Below are 15,937 nucleotides of genomic sequence, written 5' to 3'. Positions count from 1 at the left end.
TCGGCAGGAGCTCCTAGCACAGCAGCTAGCAGGGCTACGTCAAGCCCTGGGTTTATATGCACCCAGGGCCCTGCCTACATCTAGTCAGGTGACTACCTAGGCTGATGGATAATTGCTTTATTATCCCTGTTGGCCCTGCAACCAGCAGCAGCTGCCCCCTGCCTCACCTGCAAAGCTCCCTGGCAGGGCTGCTTCTCTTCTTAAAGTAACAGAGAGTCCAGAAATGTTCTCTGCTACAGCTGATAGAGAACACCTTAGTCAAACAGGGGGAAATATCCATGATTTTATTGCATTGACATAACCTCTAGCATTAAAAAGAATCAAAGCAGGAAAAAAAGATAAAAACCTCAATCTGGTCTTGTGTATTAGAGTCAGCAGAAAAATGTCACAGCACAAGTGGGGGAGAATCGACTACCATGGGTGGAAATATAGCGTCCATGACAGGTGTCTTAACATGATTATAAAACTTCCTTTGGGTTAGCAAAGGATGAAAGGGGTAGAATGAGGCTGATTTATCTCAAAACACCTTGAAAGACTGAGGGGTTACCTGAAGGCAGCAAAGACAAGGACAGCTGTGATGAGAGAAGTCAGCGAGGTCGCATAGCCGGCTGTGTAGACATGCCAAACAGCAGAATAATATGATTTCTATGAGAAGAGAACATAGACAGGTATAGATGGAAATGCAGCATTTAGCCCCATTTCACTGAGGCAGGATTTTCCTTGGAAAAAACGTACAAGCAATAAAATATTTTCTTTCAGCATTGACCATGAGGATCACCCTAGCCACCTCAGCTGTTAGATAATATACTTAATTTTATCTCCTCAAAATGCCTTCCTGCAAATGGGGTACTAGACTTTTTTTGGGTTTAGCTCAGGTGATGTAGGTTCAAGACCTGGCTGTACTATTCACCTATTGGGTTATCTCAGGGAAGTCACTTTGCTTCTCTGAGATTCAGTTTCTAACCTGTAGAAGGCAGATATTTAGGCCTGAGTGAAAAATGCTCTCTCCCAAATGGTTTTCAATAGAAAATTGGGTTTTCAGCTAATCTTTTTTTTGTATGCAAAGTGTCAGCTTTCCTTGGAAAATTTGGAGCTTTGGTCAAAAACCCCAAACCGAATCGAACCAAACCAAACCAAAGCAAAAACACTTTTTGGGGTAGAGGAGGATGACGCCCTCCTATTTTTCAAATTGTTTTAATAGTGATCCTAACCCCCATTTATGAAGTGTTGTGGATGTGTGTGGATGCTCTATACAGACCCAATGGACGCTTTATAAAGATGCCAAACAACTGCCTGTGAACCGTGAATCATCTGCTATAAGAACTTAGTATTGTGATTGATATTTTAATCTCAATTTATCTTTGCAAATATAAAACCTGTGCTGCAAGTTTTTACAATAACAAAACACAGGTGTATTGCACATGGGCTCTATCTGAACCAGGACATTGTGTGGGTATTTGGATGAATAGGCACCTAGCTGGGGTCATCTAGACCCAGCACTCTTTCCTGCTTAGGCAGGGGGTCGGACTCGATGATCTATTGAGGTCTGTTCTGACCCTAACATCTATGAATCTATGAAGGTGCCTAGTTATAGCTTTTCCCTAATCTGTGTAATAAGGGCCGTGTCCTCCAAGGGGAAGAATTCTTCCAATTTCTGCTAAAGCTGATGGGAGCCATGGTCATAAAACATGTCACCGATCTTCAGCACCTTGCAATAAGGCCCAGAGCTTTTAGGCAAAGTGCAAAGACTTCAAACAGGAGAGACTCAAAGCACTTCCCACCCCCAAAAAGACCTATAGGTTAGTGGGTACAGATCCTCCGCGACCCACAAGTATTGATTCAGACCCAGGCAGGGCAAGGAACTGAACCCACATCTCTGACTCCTTGGAAGTATTGTAACCACTTAGCTGTTGGATAAAATAGTGGGGCAACACTGTCAACTGCTACTGCCATGTTTCATGCAAAGTCATGACATCAAAGTCGATTTCCAAGAGGACTGAGCTCATCAGGTGGCACGGAAGGACGAGTGCTTAGTTTGCAGGGTCTTGGCAGGGTGTAGATTTGAGATGCTCATGACTCAAACACCTCTGGGGGTGTCTAGAAGCAGACATTTATTTAGAAGCCAGTACTGACCTGATCTTCAGGCCCTTTACTGGCACCTTCATCAAATCCACAAGCGACAGAGTACGGTGGAAATGGTTCTGACCAATAGGCTTCTTGCGTACAATTTCTCTGCAGGAAACCTGCAACAGTAAAACATACCAGGGAATGATGCATTTCCTTTAATACTGAGAAGAAACTGATTGTTCCTATTGCCAGATTTTGAGACTGATTTAATCTCCTCACTCAGATGTTTATGTTGATTTTTCACACTTATCAAATCAGAGTGAATGACATGGATGTTATGCAACACCCTCAGGATTCGGTCTTTAGAGTTCAAATCAAATTGAAATAAATGTATTCAAATCCAAATTTAACCCTGAATGTTACAGCATATCTATGTTGGGAAATGCTTTTACCTTCTGTTTCTCAAACTGGAGTACATGTACCCCCGGGGATAGGTAGGACTTTTCCCAGGGGTATGCACCTGAATTTTAATAATGGCAACAGAGCTTCTTATGTCACTAACAGATGTTCATTTAAAGGTGCCATGGGATCTGATCCCTGATCCCAACAATCACATGCATGGCAGAATCTGTGATTTTGGGATTTGTGATTTTGGGATCAGGTATCAGATCCAAATCATACCCCAATTGCCATGATCCCAGGCTTCCCTTGCACTAGCAAGCTGAAAGCCGGGTGCCCAACAATCAGCTCATTGTCAGCTGGATCTGAGACCATACTGGGACTTGAACCGGCCATGGCGAGCTCCTAACCAGCCACACATTCAGTTTACATGTTTTTTGTGTAATATTTTTGTGGCTGGTTTCCCGTTTTGTGGTACCATTTATTTCCTGAACATGTGGCCATTTTACTATTTAAGGTATGATTAAAAAACTAACTGTGCCTTAAGTGTTTTGTCTGCCAGAGGCCTTATTGGTCAATGCACAGTTATTACTGGCATTGCCATGTGTCAACACTGAACATGCAGAAATATATCCAGTGCAGGGGGTACAAGCAGCAATATTTTGCAGGTCAAGGAGTGCACGGCCAACAACATTTGAAAACTAGCACTTTAGAGAAAATCTCCAAAGTGTGCCCAGTGGTCATCTATACCATGAGAGAGTATGCCCTGTTCTAACACCCTGATGCATGAAGTATAATAACCTTTGATATCATAGATATTATAATCTGGTTTCAAAATAGAAAGGAATATGAACAGTAAGGGGGGAAAACAATTCTTACCATGTATATTCGTGATTTCTTCAAAAAAACCTGGGCAGGCCACTTTCACCACCTCCCCAAAAGCAGCTTTGGGCCAGCAACTTAGACCATCCCAATCTCCTGGACATCCTGCCAAGACACCACATCCACAGTCAAAAAGGTACGTGCAGGATGTTTTGTACCCAAAAGCTTGCAAAGACAAATTTTTTCCATGTATTTTAGTTGGTCTGACAAAAGATATCAGATTTACTCAAAAAACCTTGCCTGCCCATGCAGGATGTAGCATTTCACAATGCTCTGAGATTGTTTCTGAGAAGACTTTCCATGTCTTTCTCATGAGCTCTGCAATTCTGTCCTAGCCTAGATTCTCAGTGGTATGGTCTCCTGCTACCTCCACCGCAGCTGTGCAAAAGCAAGGTGCTTTCCTGCTTTACTGCCACGTGCACAGTCTTATATACTAGTGAAATTCCCATCAAGAATAACGAGGGAGATGGGGGGGGGGGACAAAGCAGCACCACCCCGCCACCCCCCCCACTCCATGTCTGGCCCCGCACCATCCACCCTCCCTCCTCTCCCCCCCAACTCTATGTCCACTGGAGCCATGCCTTACCCATCATTCCTGACATGCATTCTTGATGCAGCACTGGCTGAAGCCATGCCCCGCTGGGAGCCATGCCCCCAAGAGCGTTACAGACAGACAGACACACAGACACATAGACAGACAGACTAAACCCTTTATATAGAGATAATTTAGCATCTGAGCTGCACCATTTCTTTTCTGAGAAACTTTCAAACATACAACTTAAAACCAACATGAACTTTGAAAAGGGAGAGATTTTTTTTTAGTTGGTAAAACAACACAAGGCAACAAGAGAAGAAAGGTGTTGACAGTAATAATTAGCACTTTGGCAGCATTCCCAGCCTAGGTTTCATACAGATCAGGTCAGTGGCAAATGTAGCTATATAGTCAAATTTAGCTATATAGGCCTGTTATTTCATCATTGTATCCTGTAGCAGCTACACCTTAGCTGATTTGAAGGAAATGATGCAAAAGGTGAAATCCTGACCAGTTGAAATCAATGGGAGTTCTGTCTTTGACTTTAATGGGGCTAAAATTTCATCTAAGACATGTAGGAATAACCTCACATATTTCTCAAAAAACCTTACGATGGTCATGACGTGTTGACTACAGAAAAATCCCAGGCATGCTGGCATCTATGAAACACTAACTATAAGAACCGGCCCCTGCATTCTAGGCAGATACTAACCTTAATGCCAGAAAGATGCAAAATTTGAGAATGACTTTCAATGGCTTTCCCAAATCTCTCATTAGCACCCTAACCCCAGGGCTTTCCTTCTCTCCACTGCCCAGAAAAGCTCCTAAGAAAGCTTTTATTGAGTTCTGAGACAATAAAAGCAACTCAAAATGCAAAATTTTCAAACGTGGCTCAGGATTGCTATTTGATTGTACCCAACCTGTTACACATATGAGAGGTCTGGTTTTAAGAAAGTGTTGGGAATCCATCCTGCTAGAAACTAGGTCTCTTTAAAGTGTCTCTGGTTGGATGGTCTGAAAACTAAAGCTTTCCAAATCCCTAGTCAGGTACATTAAAAAATCTTGACCCTTGTTTTAGCCTTTATATAATACTGGGGAAGAATTGGTTTTGTTTGCTTTAAAGTTCCATTTTCAATTATACTTAGAAAATCTCAATGCATCTTGTCATGACCCAATGATTGTGTGCGCACTTCGGCACTGCAGAATTATTTCCCGCCACATGGAGCTTTCTTTGCACGGTGCAATTCTCAGCTGCAGAGAGAAAACCCCGGTGCAAAGGAGTTCCCGCCACCCGTATGTAAATTTGTTTCCCACTATTGGCTGTTTCTAAATTATTCCCACGTGGCGACTAGCGATTGGCTTGCTAGTCGTATAAGAGGTTTGAGCAGTTTCCGCCCAAGTTGTAGAGGACTCCACAACCATCTCGTGGGGACTCTGAGCACGCGGCAGAGTAATAGAAACTTTGTGTGCAGCTCAGAGGAGTTCGGCGGCCTGATCAACCACCAACCTCTTCCTGTCTCGTTCGTTAAATTCTTAAGATGTATCTATGGTTTTGTGTGCTCGTCAAGGGTATCCAGAGCTCTGTCGTGTTTGTTTTTGTGGAGCCTAGCAAACTCCGTGCGTGTGTCTTCGGTGGAGCCGAGCAAACTCCATTTGTGTTTGCCTGTAACTGCACCTCAAGAAAGTTTTTCCTGCCTGCACCGCGACCACCTACGGTGTAAGTAAAACAATCTTTAATTAACCGCTACGAGTCCGTGCCTAATTCTAGTCCGTCGTGCAAAAGTACCCGCCCTACCGTTGCGGGCTCCCGGCCACAGCCCGCCTCGTGCCCCCGAAAGCCTCGGACTGCTCCCGGCCCGCACACATCTGACTACTGATTGACATTAATCAATCAAAAGACAAAAAACAACCTTATTCTTCAAGGCACAAATTCTTTTCCAATCATAAGCAATGGGAAAATTTCTCTTGGCTCAGGAAAGCCACGCTTGCTTTATGAAAGCTATAGGAAGACCCAACTTTGTCACGATTGGTATCATTAGTCCTAGGTCTCTTACCTTCAAAATCTGATAAAATTGATTCATTTTTCTGTAAACAGAGAGCTTCATCTTTTACCACCTGCTGGAATATCCTGCATTCTGGATGGATAGAGGCAACCTGAATCAAAAAAAAAATAAAAAGATAGAAATGGGTCATTGTTTGATTCAGATGTTAGTGATTATTTCCTGTGATTATATGTTTAATGAAGTTTGGGTAATTTAAAGTAACTTGCTGGGAAAAAAAGAGTTTGGCCAAAAAGAAGGGGGCGGGGGGGGGGAGGGAAATTTTGAAAATTTCAAAACATTTCATTTTAACATTTTCAAAATGTTTTTTGTCACTCTGCAGATGTCAAAATGTCTTACTTTGATCATTGCAAACCAGCTCGGCTCCTCATTTTGAAATGGCATTTCTTGGTAGAAAACCGATTTCAAGAAAAAAGCCCCAAATAGCCCCAAAATGAATTAAAATATTTTTATTCTGAATTAACCAAAAAAGCTTTGAGTTGATCAGAAAGGTGAGCTTTTTTGTTGTTTTTTTTTTTTTATGAGGACACTGTTTTAGTTCAACCGACACAACATTTTTCTTGTATTTTCTGGGTTTTTTGTACTGATCCAAAAAAGCTGTTATTCCCTCAGCTCTATCCCTAAACTGCCCAGAGTGGTTTTTAAGAATCTAGATGTTAGAGTTGAAAAAACACACCCTTTAATTTAGACTGGAAGCTCTTTAGGACTGGATCTGACCTTCTGCCCGGGATTTTAATACAACAGGTTCCCAGTTTTATTTGTGGCCTTTTGGTAGTGGTGTGATATAACGAGTCAACAACAGTTGGTCAATAAATGAAAGGCCACGGTGTGAAGTCCTGCTGGCTGAGTGCATGTGTCTGATATTTGTGGCTTGCATTATTCAGCAGGTGAGCTGTAAAACAGATGTGGAAGAGTTTTCATGAGCTTCTTAAACCATTGTTACCCTTTGGTTTCTAAATTCCGAAATAACTTCTACGTCTCTTTTTTTTTTTTTATAGCATAAGAAGTTGACTGACAGAATAAGGACCAGTTACCGAGGGTTTCTTTTATGGGATCTTGTTGACCATAAATGCAACTTTCTGAGAAAACTGAATCCTACTTTTACTCTGGGTTGTATTTACCGCTCTGTAGACTGCTAAAAATGAAGAATAATGTACACCTAGAAAATATGAAGAGCATTTCACCTTTAAAAGTCCTTTAAGCAACCTACATTGTGGTCTTATATTAGCTATACCCCCTTCAAATCTGCAGCACTGGAGCATATCTCATTGAATTCCTCTCCTCTTCTAAATTTATGTTAACATAAAGCGAAAACGAAGACGTGCGAGAAGAAGGGTTTCTTTTTCTTTTCTTTTTCTTCTATTATACTCCAGCTGTGGGTAACCTTAAATACACAAAAAAGACATCCTAAACAGCTCCTTAAAATAGTATTTCCTGTTGTTCAACAAAAGGAACCCGCTTCTGAATTGCTACCGTTCAAGGCTGAACACAATGCTGCTTTTCCATTTTTTATATGGCAAAATAAATTGAATTTTGCTCCATGCTGGCACCACAAACTAACAACATTAGCAGCCATAACAGGATGATTATAACAGAAGCCCATTTAAATTAAAAGAGCACATGGAGCTGGTTGGCTGCAAACAAGCTGATTTCTTTGCTGCTTCTGATGTCTGTAACATTTTGCTGGGAAGTTTTTTAGGCAAATAGCGGCAGCTCTTACCCCTGGGCTCTGCCACTGCTTCTCTGGCTTCAAGGGTCACTGTGAGAGAGCATGGCTATGTGGCGCATGTACAGTGAGCGCTCTTCACTGCACATATGCCACACTGCCAAAGGGGCTGTGGCCGCACCCCCGTCACCGTGATCCTGGATCCACCCACGGGTAGAAGGACATGGAAGACACAAACATGGGAAATGACTTGATATGGCTTGAAAACAGGGCAGACAGAGCAACGTGAATTCACTTTTCAGTCCACTGATGCTGCATCTGAGCAGGTAAAAATGTCATTATGAAGAAGGCAGTGTTCAGGTGTTGGTGCAAGAAGCATGGGTGAGGCAAGACTTCTTGCAGGTGATGCCTTTTATTGGACCAACAGCGTGGCTGGGCTACACACAGGGACGCTTCTATGATAGACACAGGCAAGTTTTCTTCTTTAGGCCTGAGGAAGCGTGCAGTGGTACCCGAAAGCCAGCCGATGTCTAGGCATCCTTGCAGTCAGCCCAAGAAAAGATACCATTCCCAGGAACTCTTGCCCCATCATGAAGAAGTTTCAAAAAAGTCAAATCACATTTTCTGAAGGCTGGCAATGTATTGCACACCAGGGCAGGTCATCAGCTGACACAAACTAGCATCCGTCTGTTGTAGGAGGTATGCTGATGTACATTGGGGGATGAGCTGGAGTAGTATATATTTCCTGTTCACCATCACCTATCAACCTCTAGGATGTTCAAACGCAGCCCCCGGGAGCAATAATTCGGTACGAACTGTGCCGGAGTTTACTGATTTGAATTCATTGCATGTGTAGACGTGCCCCCTGAGACAAAAATAGGGCTAGAACCCACATACGCTACCCTTTGGGGGACGGCTTTACCCATCGAGGGATTAGTATATAAAAAGAGAAACCCCTGTTCCTCTTCGAATGCTACAATTTAGTTGTCTAAGGCCAGAAGTGAATTTGGGGCTGTGAGCATGAGCTGACATAGGCACCTCGCTTCAACTCCCACTGGGGTTTTTCTCTTTCCAAATGGTGGAGGATTTAAGACGGACCCTTGTGTTTAGCATTTCCTGATAGCTAGTTCAAGCTTCCTGCTCAGCGAGCGAGGTTCAGTGAATCCCATTTTGAAGTACCCAACTCTCCTCGCACTTTCTTTATGGAATATGGGTACCAAGCACAGCACCATGGATCTTGTACTGGGGACATAGGGCCGTACCCAGAAAGGGTATTAGGTGTCCCACCAGTACAGGTTTTTCAGCATACTCAAGGGTAGTGGTTAACAGTGCCCATTGGCTTCCTGATCTCCTCATTTCCCACAGTACAGTGTGGGAATGGGTTGAGGGGTGGGAACACATTTCCTCAATGCTGTGGCTAAGTACTCTACCACTCCCAAAAAGACACATCCTTGTGGGCCTGAGCTTAAGAGATCAACCTAAGGGTTGTACAAAAAACCTAGTTAAGAAAACTTTCCCCTGCAATCACAGATTCGTGTCCTGACTGCTGTACCACCCTTTTTCTCTGAACGAGAGATCACGGGGGTCATCCATGAAGAAGGAACGTTCAACTAGGACCGAGTTCCATTGAGGACAATAGAAACCCTGGGATAACGTCTGGCTGAACCTGGCTTATCAGTCATCATCATAACACCAAAAAGCTGGTAGCAAAGATGATTCCAGTATTATACAAATAAAAAGGGATATAATAGGAACCCTCTCCTTCCGCGTTTTGGTTTTTTTTGTAGGATGCCAGATCACCTGCACCGTAACAGTAAGATCACAAGCAGTGGCTCCCTCGGGCTACAATCCTTTCTGATACCTTGAAATGAGGAATGTCAAATCCAGCAAACACTTGGAAGGGAGATCTGCCAAGAAGCACCTGCATGTCCAGAAGGTGTTTGCCGCCTTTCCTCGGAGCCCACCCAAAAGTAACGACTCAGGGGCTGCCAGAGTGCTGGAAGCCTTGTTATTTTGATAAAGCCTCAAAAAAAGATCCTGATAATGTTTGCTCATTAAAACTCCCTTGACACTTGGAAAAAGGCAGGGAGAGTCTTTCTGCTCTCAGAAAAGTCAGGCCCCTTTACAGTGCCACCAGCACTTTTGGAAAATGCACCCCAGAGTGATTCAAGAGTCAGGAATACATTTGCAATAATTAAAGTCTGTCCCCAATTAGTTACCTAGGGAAGAAAGAATTAAATTCACTGAACAAACGCATCGCTCCTAAGTCCAGATGGGATCATTATAACTATCCAATCTGACCACCTACTTAGCACAGCCCAGAAACCCTCACACAGTAATTTCTCCACCAAATCCATAAATCACTAGGTGTGAATATATTTCACAGTGCTGTTCCCTACTGGTCCTTTTTGTCAAGCCATCTGTGTACTTTCACCTCCCATATACTTTCAGCTCTCACCTGAACATATCTACATATTCTCTGCCTGAGCATTTTAATTTCTCTATCCCTCTGAACAAGCTCTGAGGACCTTGTACCACATCCTTACACCATGGCTGTGTACTGTCTATAGCATACAGTGGTCACTTCCTTGGAGGATTAAACCCTGCACGGTGTTCTGAGACACAGCAAAAGCACTGCACTACATAAACTGAGTTCATTTTATATTGTGAGCCGTCTTTTAGCCCCTATGTTTTCTTAATTGCTTTCCTGGGGTATTTTATTTAGTACACTGGCCAGAGATGTCCAAGTACAGCCACTCCTTCTATAGCTCATTTTCATGAGTTCTCCAAGAAGTAGGACATTGTTCAGGATCGCATTTTTTTCATCATGCACACTGCTTTCCAACCCCTTTCTGTAACATGATAAGCACCCCTGGGGAGGAGCTCTCACTGTAGATCTCTGAAGTCAATGGCAGTCCCAGCATCAGAGAATCCCAGAAACATAAGGCTGGAAGACACCTTAAGAGGTCACCTAGTCCAACCCCAAGTTCAAGGCAGAATAATCCCTGCCTCAACCATGCTGCACAGGTTATTAAAACTGCACGAGCAACCCTCTTGTACAACCCCCAGACACAATACCCTAAAACACCACAAACACCCTACCTTGCCCACAGGTAAAAAAGCAGGGGGACGAGGACACGGTCAATGCTCTGCATCCGCTGATTGTTAAAATACACACAAGATGATGCCAGGAAGAAAACCATGCCCCCCGCTGAAGAGAAAGGCAACAAAAAAAAAATTATGGTCCATGCAGATCTGACCATTTTTTTTCACTTTGGTGTGGTTTTGGATTAAGCTCAGACCTCCGTCAGGATCCATTCATGTCAGCCCCTCCTAGGTGGCCGGTAGTTACTCAAACTCCAGTGCTCCCAGTATACTCCCAGTCACTTTAACTCCAATACTCCCAGTATACCATAACTCCAATACTCCCAGTATACTGCCAGTCACTCTAACTCCAATACTCCTAGTACACCATAACTCCAATACTTCCAGAATACTCCCAGTCTACTATAACTCCAATACTCCCAGTATACTCCTAGTATATTCCCAATCACTTTATCTCCAATGCTCCCAGTATACTATCATTCCAATACTCCCAGTATCCTCCCAGTATATATATGGAGCAATTTAGGGGAATTCTTTAATGGTACAGGTGTTATGTTTAGACTGACCTAACCAGGGGTAGGTTGATCTAAATGCGTAACTGTACTGGGGTGCAGAGGGCTTAAATTACGCCAAAATGGTGCATCCACCTGAGTAGATGTACTAACTTAGATTGAGATTGGGTTACAACCTAAGAAAGGGTTAACCCAATCTCACAAAGTCCTATATATGTTCCCAGTGCAGGCCTGGGTCTGAGGAAGCCCAGCTGCTCACCTTACCATCAGCCCACCCCAGACCAGGCAACTCCCCCCACCCCTGAAGATACATCAGCCCTCTCCTGGTCTGTGGTCCCTAGCATCCTGAAGCCCTTCTGAAATTATATCAGCTTCCTGGAGCTACTCTAATGGCAAAAATAGTGATCCAGACTTGCAAGAGTGTCCTTGGGGAAGAACTTGATGGCTCAGTTACACAATGCCTGCACCAGGGAAATCCTCCCTGCAGGGAAATTAGGGCTTTCAGATCCCCTTACCCTGTGCTCACCCTTTGCACCAGCCACTATCTACAGAAGTGAGGGCCTCATTCTGAATCTTTGCTTAATAATCTTTCTTTGTATCTACAATTGTTACCCCTGGGGTATTTTAAAACTGTGACTGGGGCGGGGTGGGGGGGAGGGTGAATATGACATCATCTCTTTGTTAGCATATTACCATGCTGTAAAAATATCCTATAACCTCTTAACTACCATCTATAAGAATTTCCTACAAAGTCCAAAGTTTGCCTCAACATTATCTTTTCAGCAGTTAGGCTCTTAATATCCTATGACCAATGGTGTCTAATTATTTCCTTGTGCTCCCCATCTCTCTGCATCCTCAGTCTTCTCTTATACTTAAATTAGAAGCTCTGCGGGGCAGTGACTGTCCTCCTGCTCCAAGTTGTCATCATGCTTAGCAAAGTGGACTTCCAGTCCATAAGTACAGGTTTGCTAGGCACCACAGTAATGCAAATAGGATCATAAGACTGGAAGGGACCTCAGGAGTTCATCTAGTCCACCCCCGTACTCAAGACAGGATTAAACCATACCACTCAAGTGGAATAGTAATAATAAACCAGATTAAGAATAACTCACATGCATAGATCTTGCCCTAGCACCGGGGCTGAGTTGTTCTCCCAAGCTTCAAACTGACTCACCGTGGTGGGCTGGGTACAAACGGTATTGGTAATACTGGCTGGGGAATGGTATGTATGAGCCGGGAGTCTGCACCTGCTCTAGATCTCTTTTTAAGGGAAACATGAGTGACCTTGAAAATATGCTGACTTTGAGTCCCAGATGCAGGTGCTTTGCTTTGTTTTGCTTTGCTTTGGAAATTGCAAAAAAAGAAAGAGCTCAATGCTTAAAGCCCAGGAAAGGAAAACCATGAAAACTAGCTGAGCATTTCTAGAGCGAGAAACGAGTTCCAACACTCAGATCTGGTTTTTAAATGGGTAATGGTCCCGTAGAGTCCGAACTCACCCAAACCATCCACTTACTCCTGGCTCTCGTGAGCTGTAGGCACTGAGATGACAGGGCTTATTTTAAAATCCCATTTACTTGCTACCCGGAAAGTTACCAAACAATGCCTCCACTTGCAATGTCTTACGTGTACTTGATCCAGAATACACCCTACGCCCTTATGTAACCACACATTTCCAGTCATCCTCTTCAGTGTGTTAATTAGGTTATTTCGGGAGTCTTTTTGACTGAACATGACAGGCTAGGGGGCATTGTCAATGTGTTTCCTCTTTTCTTCACTTGATTACCTGTGGAGTAAGACAAGCTGATTCACTGACTGCCTTGCAGGCTTCATTATAGAAGTTCCTTTTCAAGATTGTTTTTTTTAAAGGTTGGTGCAATGCTGCAATGGTTCTCAATCGTAGCAGACAGTATCCATCTATCTACCCATGTCTACTCACAGCTATATACACACATTCATGCAGACACACACAAGCATTGTGTATTTGGAAATACAGACGTATCAATATGCCCTGTGTATATATATTATAAACATACATTTTAAATACATTACCTTTGGGCAAGAAAAAAGAGATATAATTCATTAGTTTGATACTAAAATAAGTAGACTATTGAATTTTCACTGGCGCTTCAAAAAATCATTATTAACCAGAGCTGCATCGTGCCATTTAGCACACCGTACTCTCCATTGCTAGGATCGGTTTCTACTGTCAAGGGGCTCACGTAACTTTATACTAAGGGCTTGTGCTCATATTCCTTGTGCATCCACAGTCGTACGTGGAGGGAAGTGTGAGGTGTGCCACGGAAGGAAGATTAGACTCGAGAAAGAAGTCGGTATGTCCCTCTGGAGGAGAATGCCCCAGTTGTGTCTATCTTTCCAAGAAATGCGATACCAATCCTACCTTATGATTCAGTAACGATCCCTTCTCGTTTCTATAATTACCTTCATTCAACTGATTCAAACAGAATTCTTTTCTTAGTAACCGTGAGAAGCGGTTTTGGCTAAGGATGCAGGTGTAGCTCAGTGAATCAAACACTGGCTTAGGAATCAGAAAATGTGGGGTTTAGCCCTGACTCTGTCCCCGTCCTGCTGTGTTTCTTTGGGGAAATCATTTCATTTGGTTGTTCCTCTGTTTTTTTTTTCCTGCCCTTTGTCTATCTGGACTGTAAAGTGCGTGCAGGGGAAGACAGCGTCTCTCACTGGGTGTTCAAGTAGTGCCCACAGAACGGGTCGCTTGAATTTCTCAGAGCTGCCGCCCTACAAATAAGGAGTAACTTGAACATCATCAAGAGCCCGCTCTGTAAGGGAACGAATGCTAAATAGTGCTGAGCATCCCAGGAACTTAAAAGCAAATGAACTCCAACTGAAGACAAAGGGAGTGTAGGGATCCCAAGACCACAAAAGACGTTTTCGTTTTGCATGACTGAGGCTTTGAGTCTGTTGTCCCTTCTGCGGAACTATATATTTAAAAAATCCCTGCTGGGATAATCCTCCCACCATTCGCTTCCTGCTTTTTCTCAACATGATTTGGATTTGGGGGGGTGGGGGTCTCCCAACATTTCTGCTTCGTCTCCATTGCTTCTTGTCAAACTTAGTGCGGGATGTGAAAGATGAATAACGCTCGTCAAAAGTACATCCGAGGCTCCAATGTGAGTCAGAATCTGGTGCCACAAGCTATGTGGTACCTACTTGGCAATGTTGGTCATGTCTTTCCATCTGATACATATGTTAGGTTCGGTGCTGTCTGTTATAATAAGTAGAAAGCTGGTGGGTCACAGATGTATATGAAGCGTTCATTTTAAGCTTGTACCGCAGTGTGATGCAGACACCCCAGTTAGTCTTTGAACAGCAGGCTCGGGTACCAGAGGCAGCTTATCGATGAAAGCCTAGAGCTCTGTGCAGTATATTTTACCCTGCCCAGAAGAGCATTTGACATCCTGATCATCAGCACTGACATGCAATGTTATATTTGAACTTGAAACTGAGGATTTACAGGTACAGAGTTGAGTCCAGACGTCTGTGCAGAATGGGGTTACTGATTCCTGACTGGCCCCATAGAAAGCACAAACTATTCTGACATTTTGGGCATGTCCACAGAGCAATTTGCAGCAAGGACTGCAGTCAGGGTAGGCATATCTGAGCTACCTTTAATCTGCCTGGCAGAGGTGACAACAGCAGCAAAGCTATAGTTATAGGGACTTCAATGTGAGCTATCCAAGCCCACTGGGGACCCAAAACTGATCTGATAGTCAATGGCACTGGTATCCTCACTGTTCTTGCTACCTGGCCTTAGTTGAATGAAAGCAGTCTGGTCCTGTCTTCCCCAGCGACAGCGACATCTCCTGCTTGCAGTGTGCTCATATAAAAGTCCATAAAGTGAAGCCTTGGGCTTGATACCGCTCAAGGTAGCTGCATTTTAGTAAGGAAGCATCAGTATATGTGGGAGGGGGGGAGGATATCACCCATCTCCCTCTTAGAAGCTGTGACACAGATGCTCTCCCTGATACAAGTCACCGGAAGATTTGCATCTGCCTTATGCAAAATCTCAGGCTGGGGAAGTTGGGTCTGGGAAACTCTGCTTGGCAAAGCAAAACTCTTTGGTTTTTGCCCCCTGAACTCTTTCCTTGCCTTCCCTGCCTACCTCCAAGGCTATCCGAGTTCTCACATCTGCATCCCAGGAGCTAGCAGCAGCCTGACCTGGAAGATCCAGATGTGCCACAGCAGCCTGCCTGCCCCCTCCCACGCAGATGGGAGGGAGCAGTGCCCCATCCAGCTGCAGAGATCCCAGAGCCAAGTACCCCCCTGCCCCTGCCCCATCCCTCCCTGGCTGCAGGGCACTTACCAGAGGCAGCAGTGGCCAGAACAAACTTAGCATCTTCAGCTGGAGCCGGTACATCCCCCTCCACTCTCTCTGCCTTGTTGTGAGGCTGCGAGAGCTGCCTTAGCCTTTCCCCACCTCCCAAGGCCCGCCCCTGCTTTTCTCTCCTCTGGATAGTGCCGCACTTCCCTCCCCTGCTGGGTGCTCCTCCTCCCCGCTTCTAGGGGACCTGGAGAGTCCTGCCATCTCCTCCCCAGCCCCTACCTGAGTGCCCACATCTTTCTTTCCAGCCCTGCAGTATAAGCTGTATCTCCCTGCATCTTGCTGCTGCTTAAAGCCAAGCCAGCCCCACCTACTCCTACTGCCCCTTGCAAAAATAGACTCCCCTTCCTCCTGAAA

At 44.2% G+C, this 15,937-nt stretch overlaps 1 protein-coding gene across 1 annotated transcript in view; it reads right to left on the bottom strand.

The window, feature by feature from the left end:
* LOC102378136 (vasoactive intestinal polypeptide receptor 1-like) overlaps positions 1-15,595 on the bottom strand; it is a 33,805-nt gene extending 18,210 nt beyond the window's left edge. Inside the window, exons 1-5 of the mRNA XM_025206826.1 lie at positions 15,563-15,595; positions 5,935-6,034; positions 3,346-3,453; positions 2,134-2,243; positions 548-645 (exon numbers count right to left, since the gene is read on the bottom strand). Of these exons, the coding sequence (XP_025062611.1) occupies positions 548-645; positions 2,134-2,243; positions 3,346-3,453; positions 5,935-6,034; positions 15,563-15,595 (449 nt within the window). The remainder of the gene's footprint in view (positions 1-547; positions 646-2,133; positions 2,244-3,345; positions 3,454-5,934; positions 6,035-15,562) is intronic.
* Between the last annotated feature and the right edge of the window lie 342 nt (positions 15,596-15,937).

This window comes from Alligator sinensis, unplaced genomic scaffold, assembly GCF_000455745.1.
Source record: "Alligator sinensis unplaced genomic scaffold, ASM45574v1 scaffold531_1, whole genome shotgun sequence".
In the NCBI taxonomy this organism is placed as follows: domain Eukaryota; kingdom Metazoa; phylum Chordata; order Crocodylia; family Alligatoridae; genus Alligator; species Alligator sinensis.
Note: the sequence above shows the minus strand (reverse complement) of the source record. Positions and strands in the feature narration are given on the sequence as shown.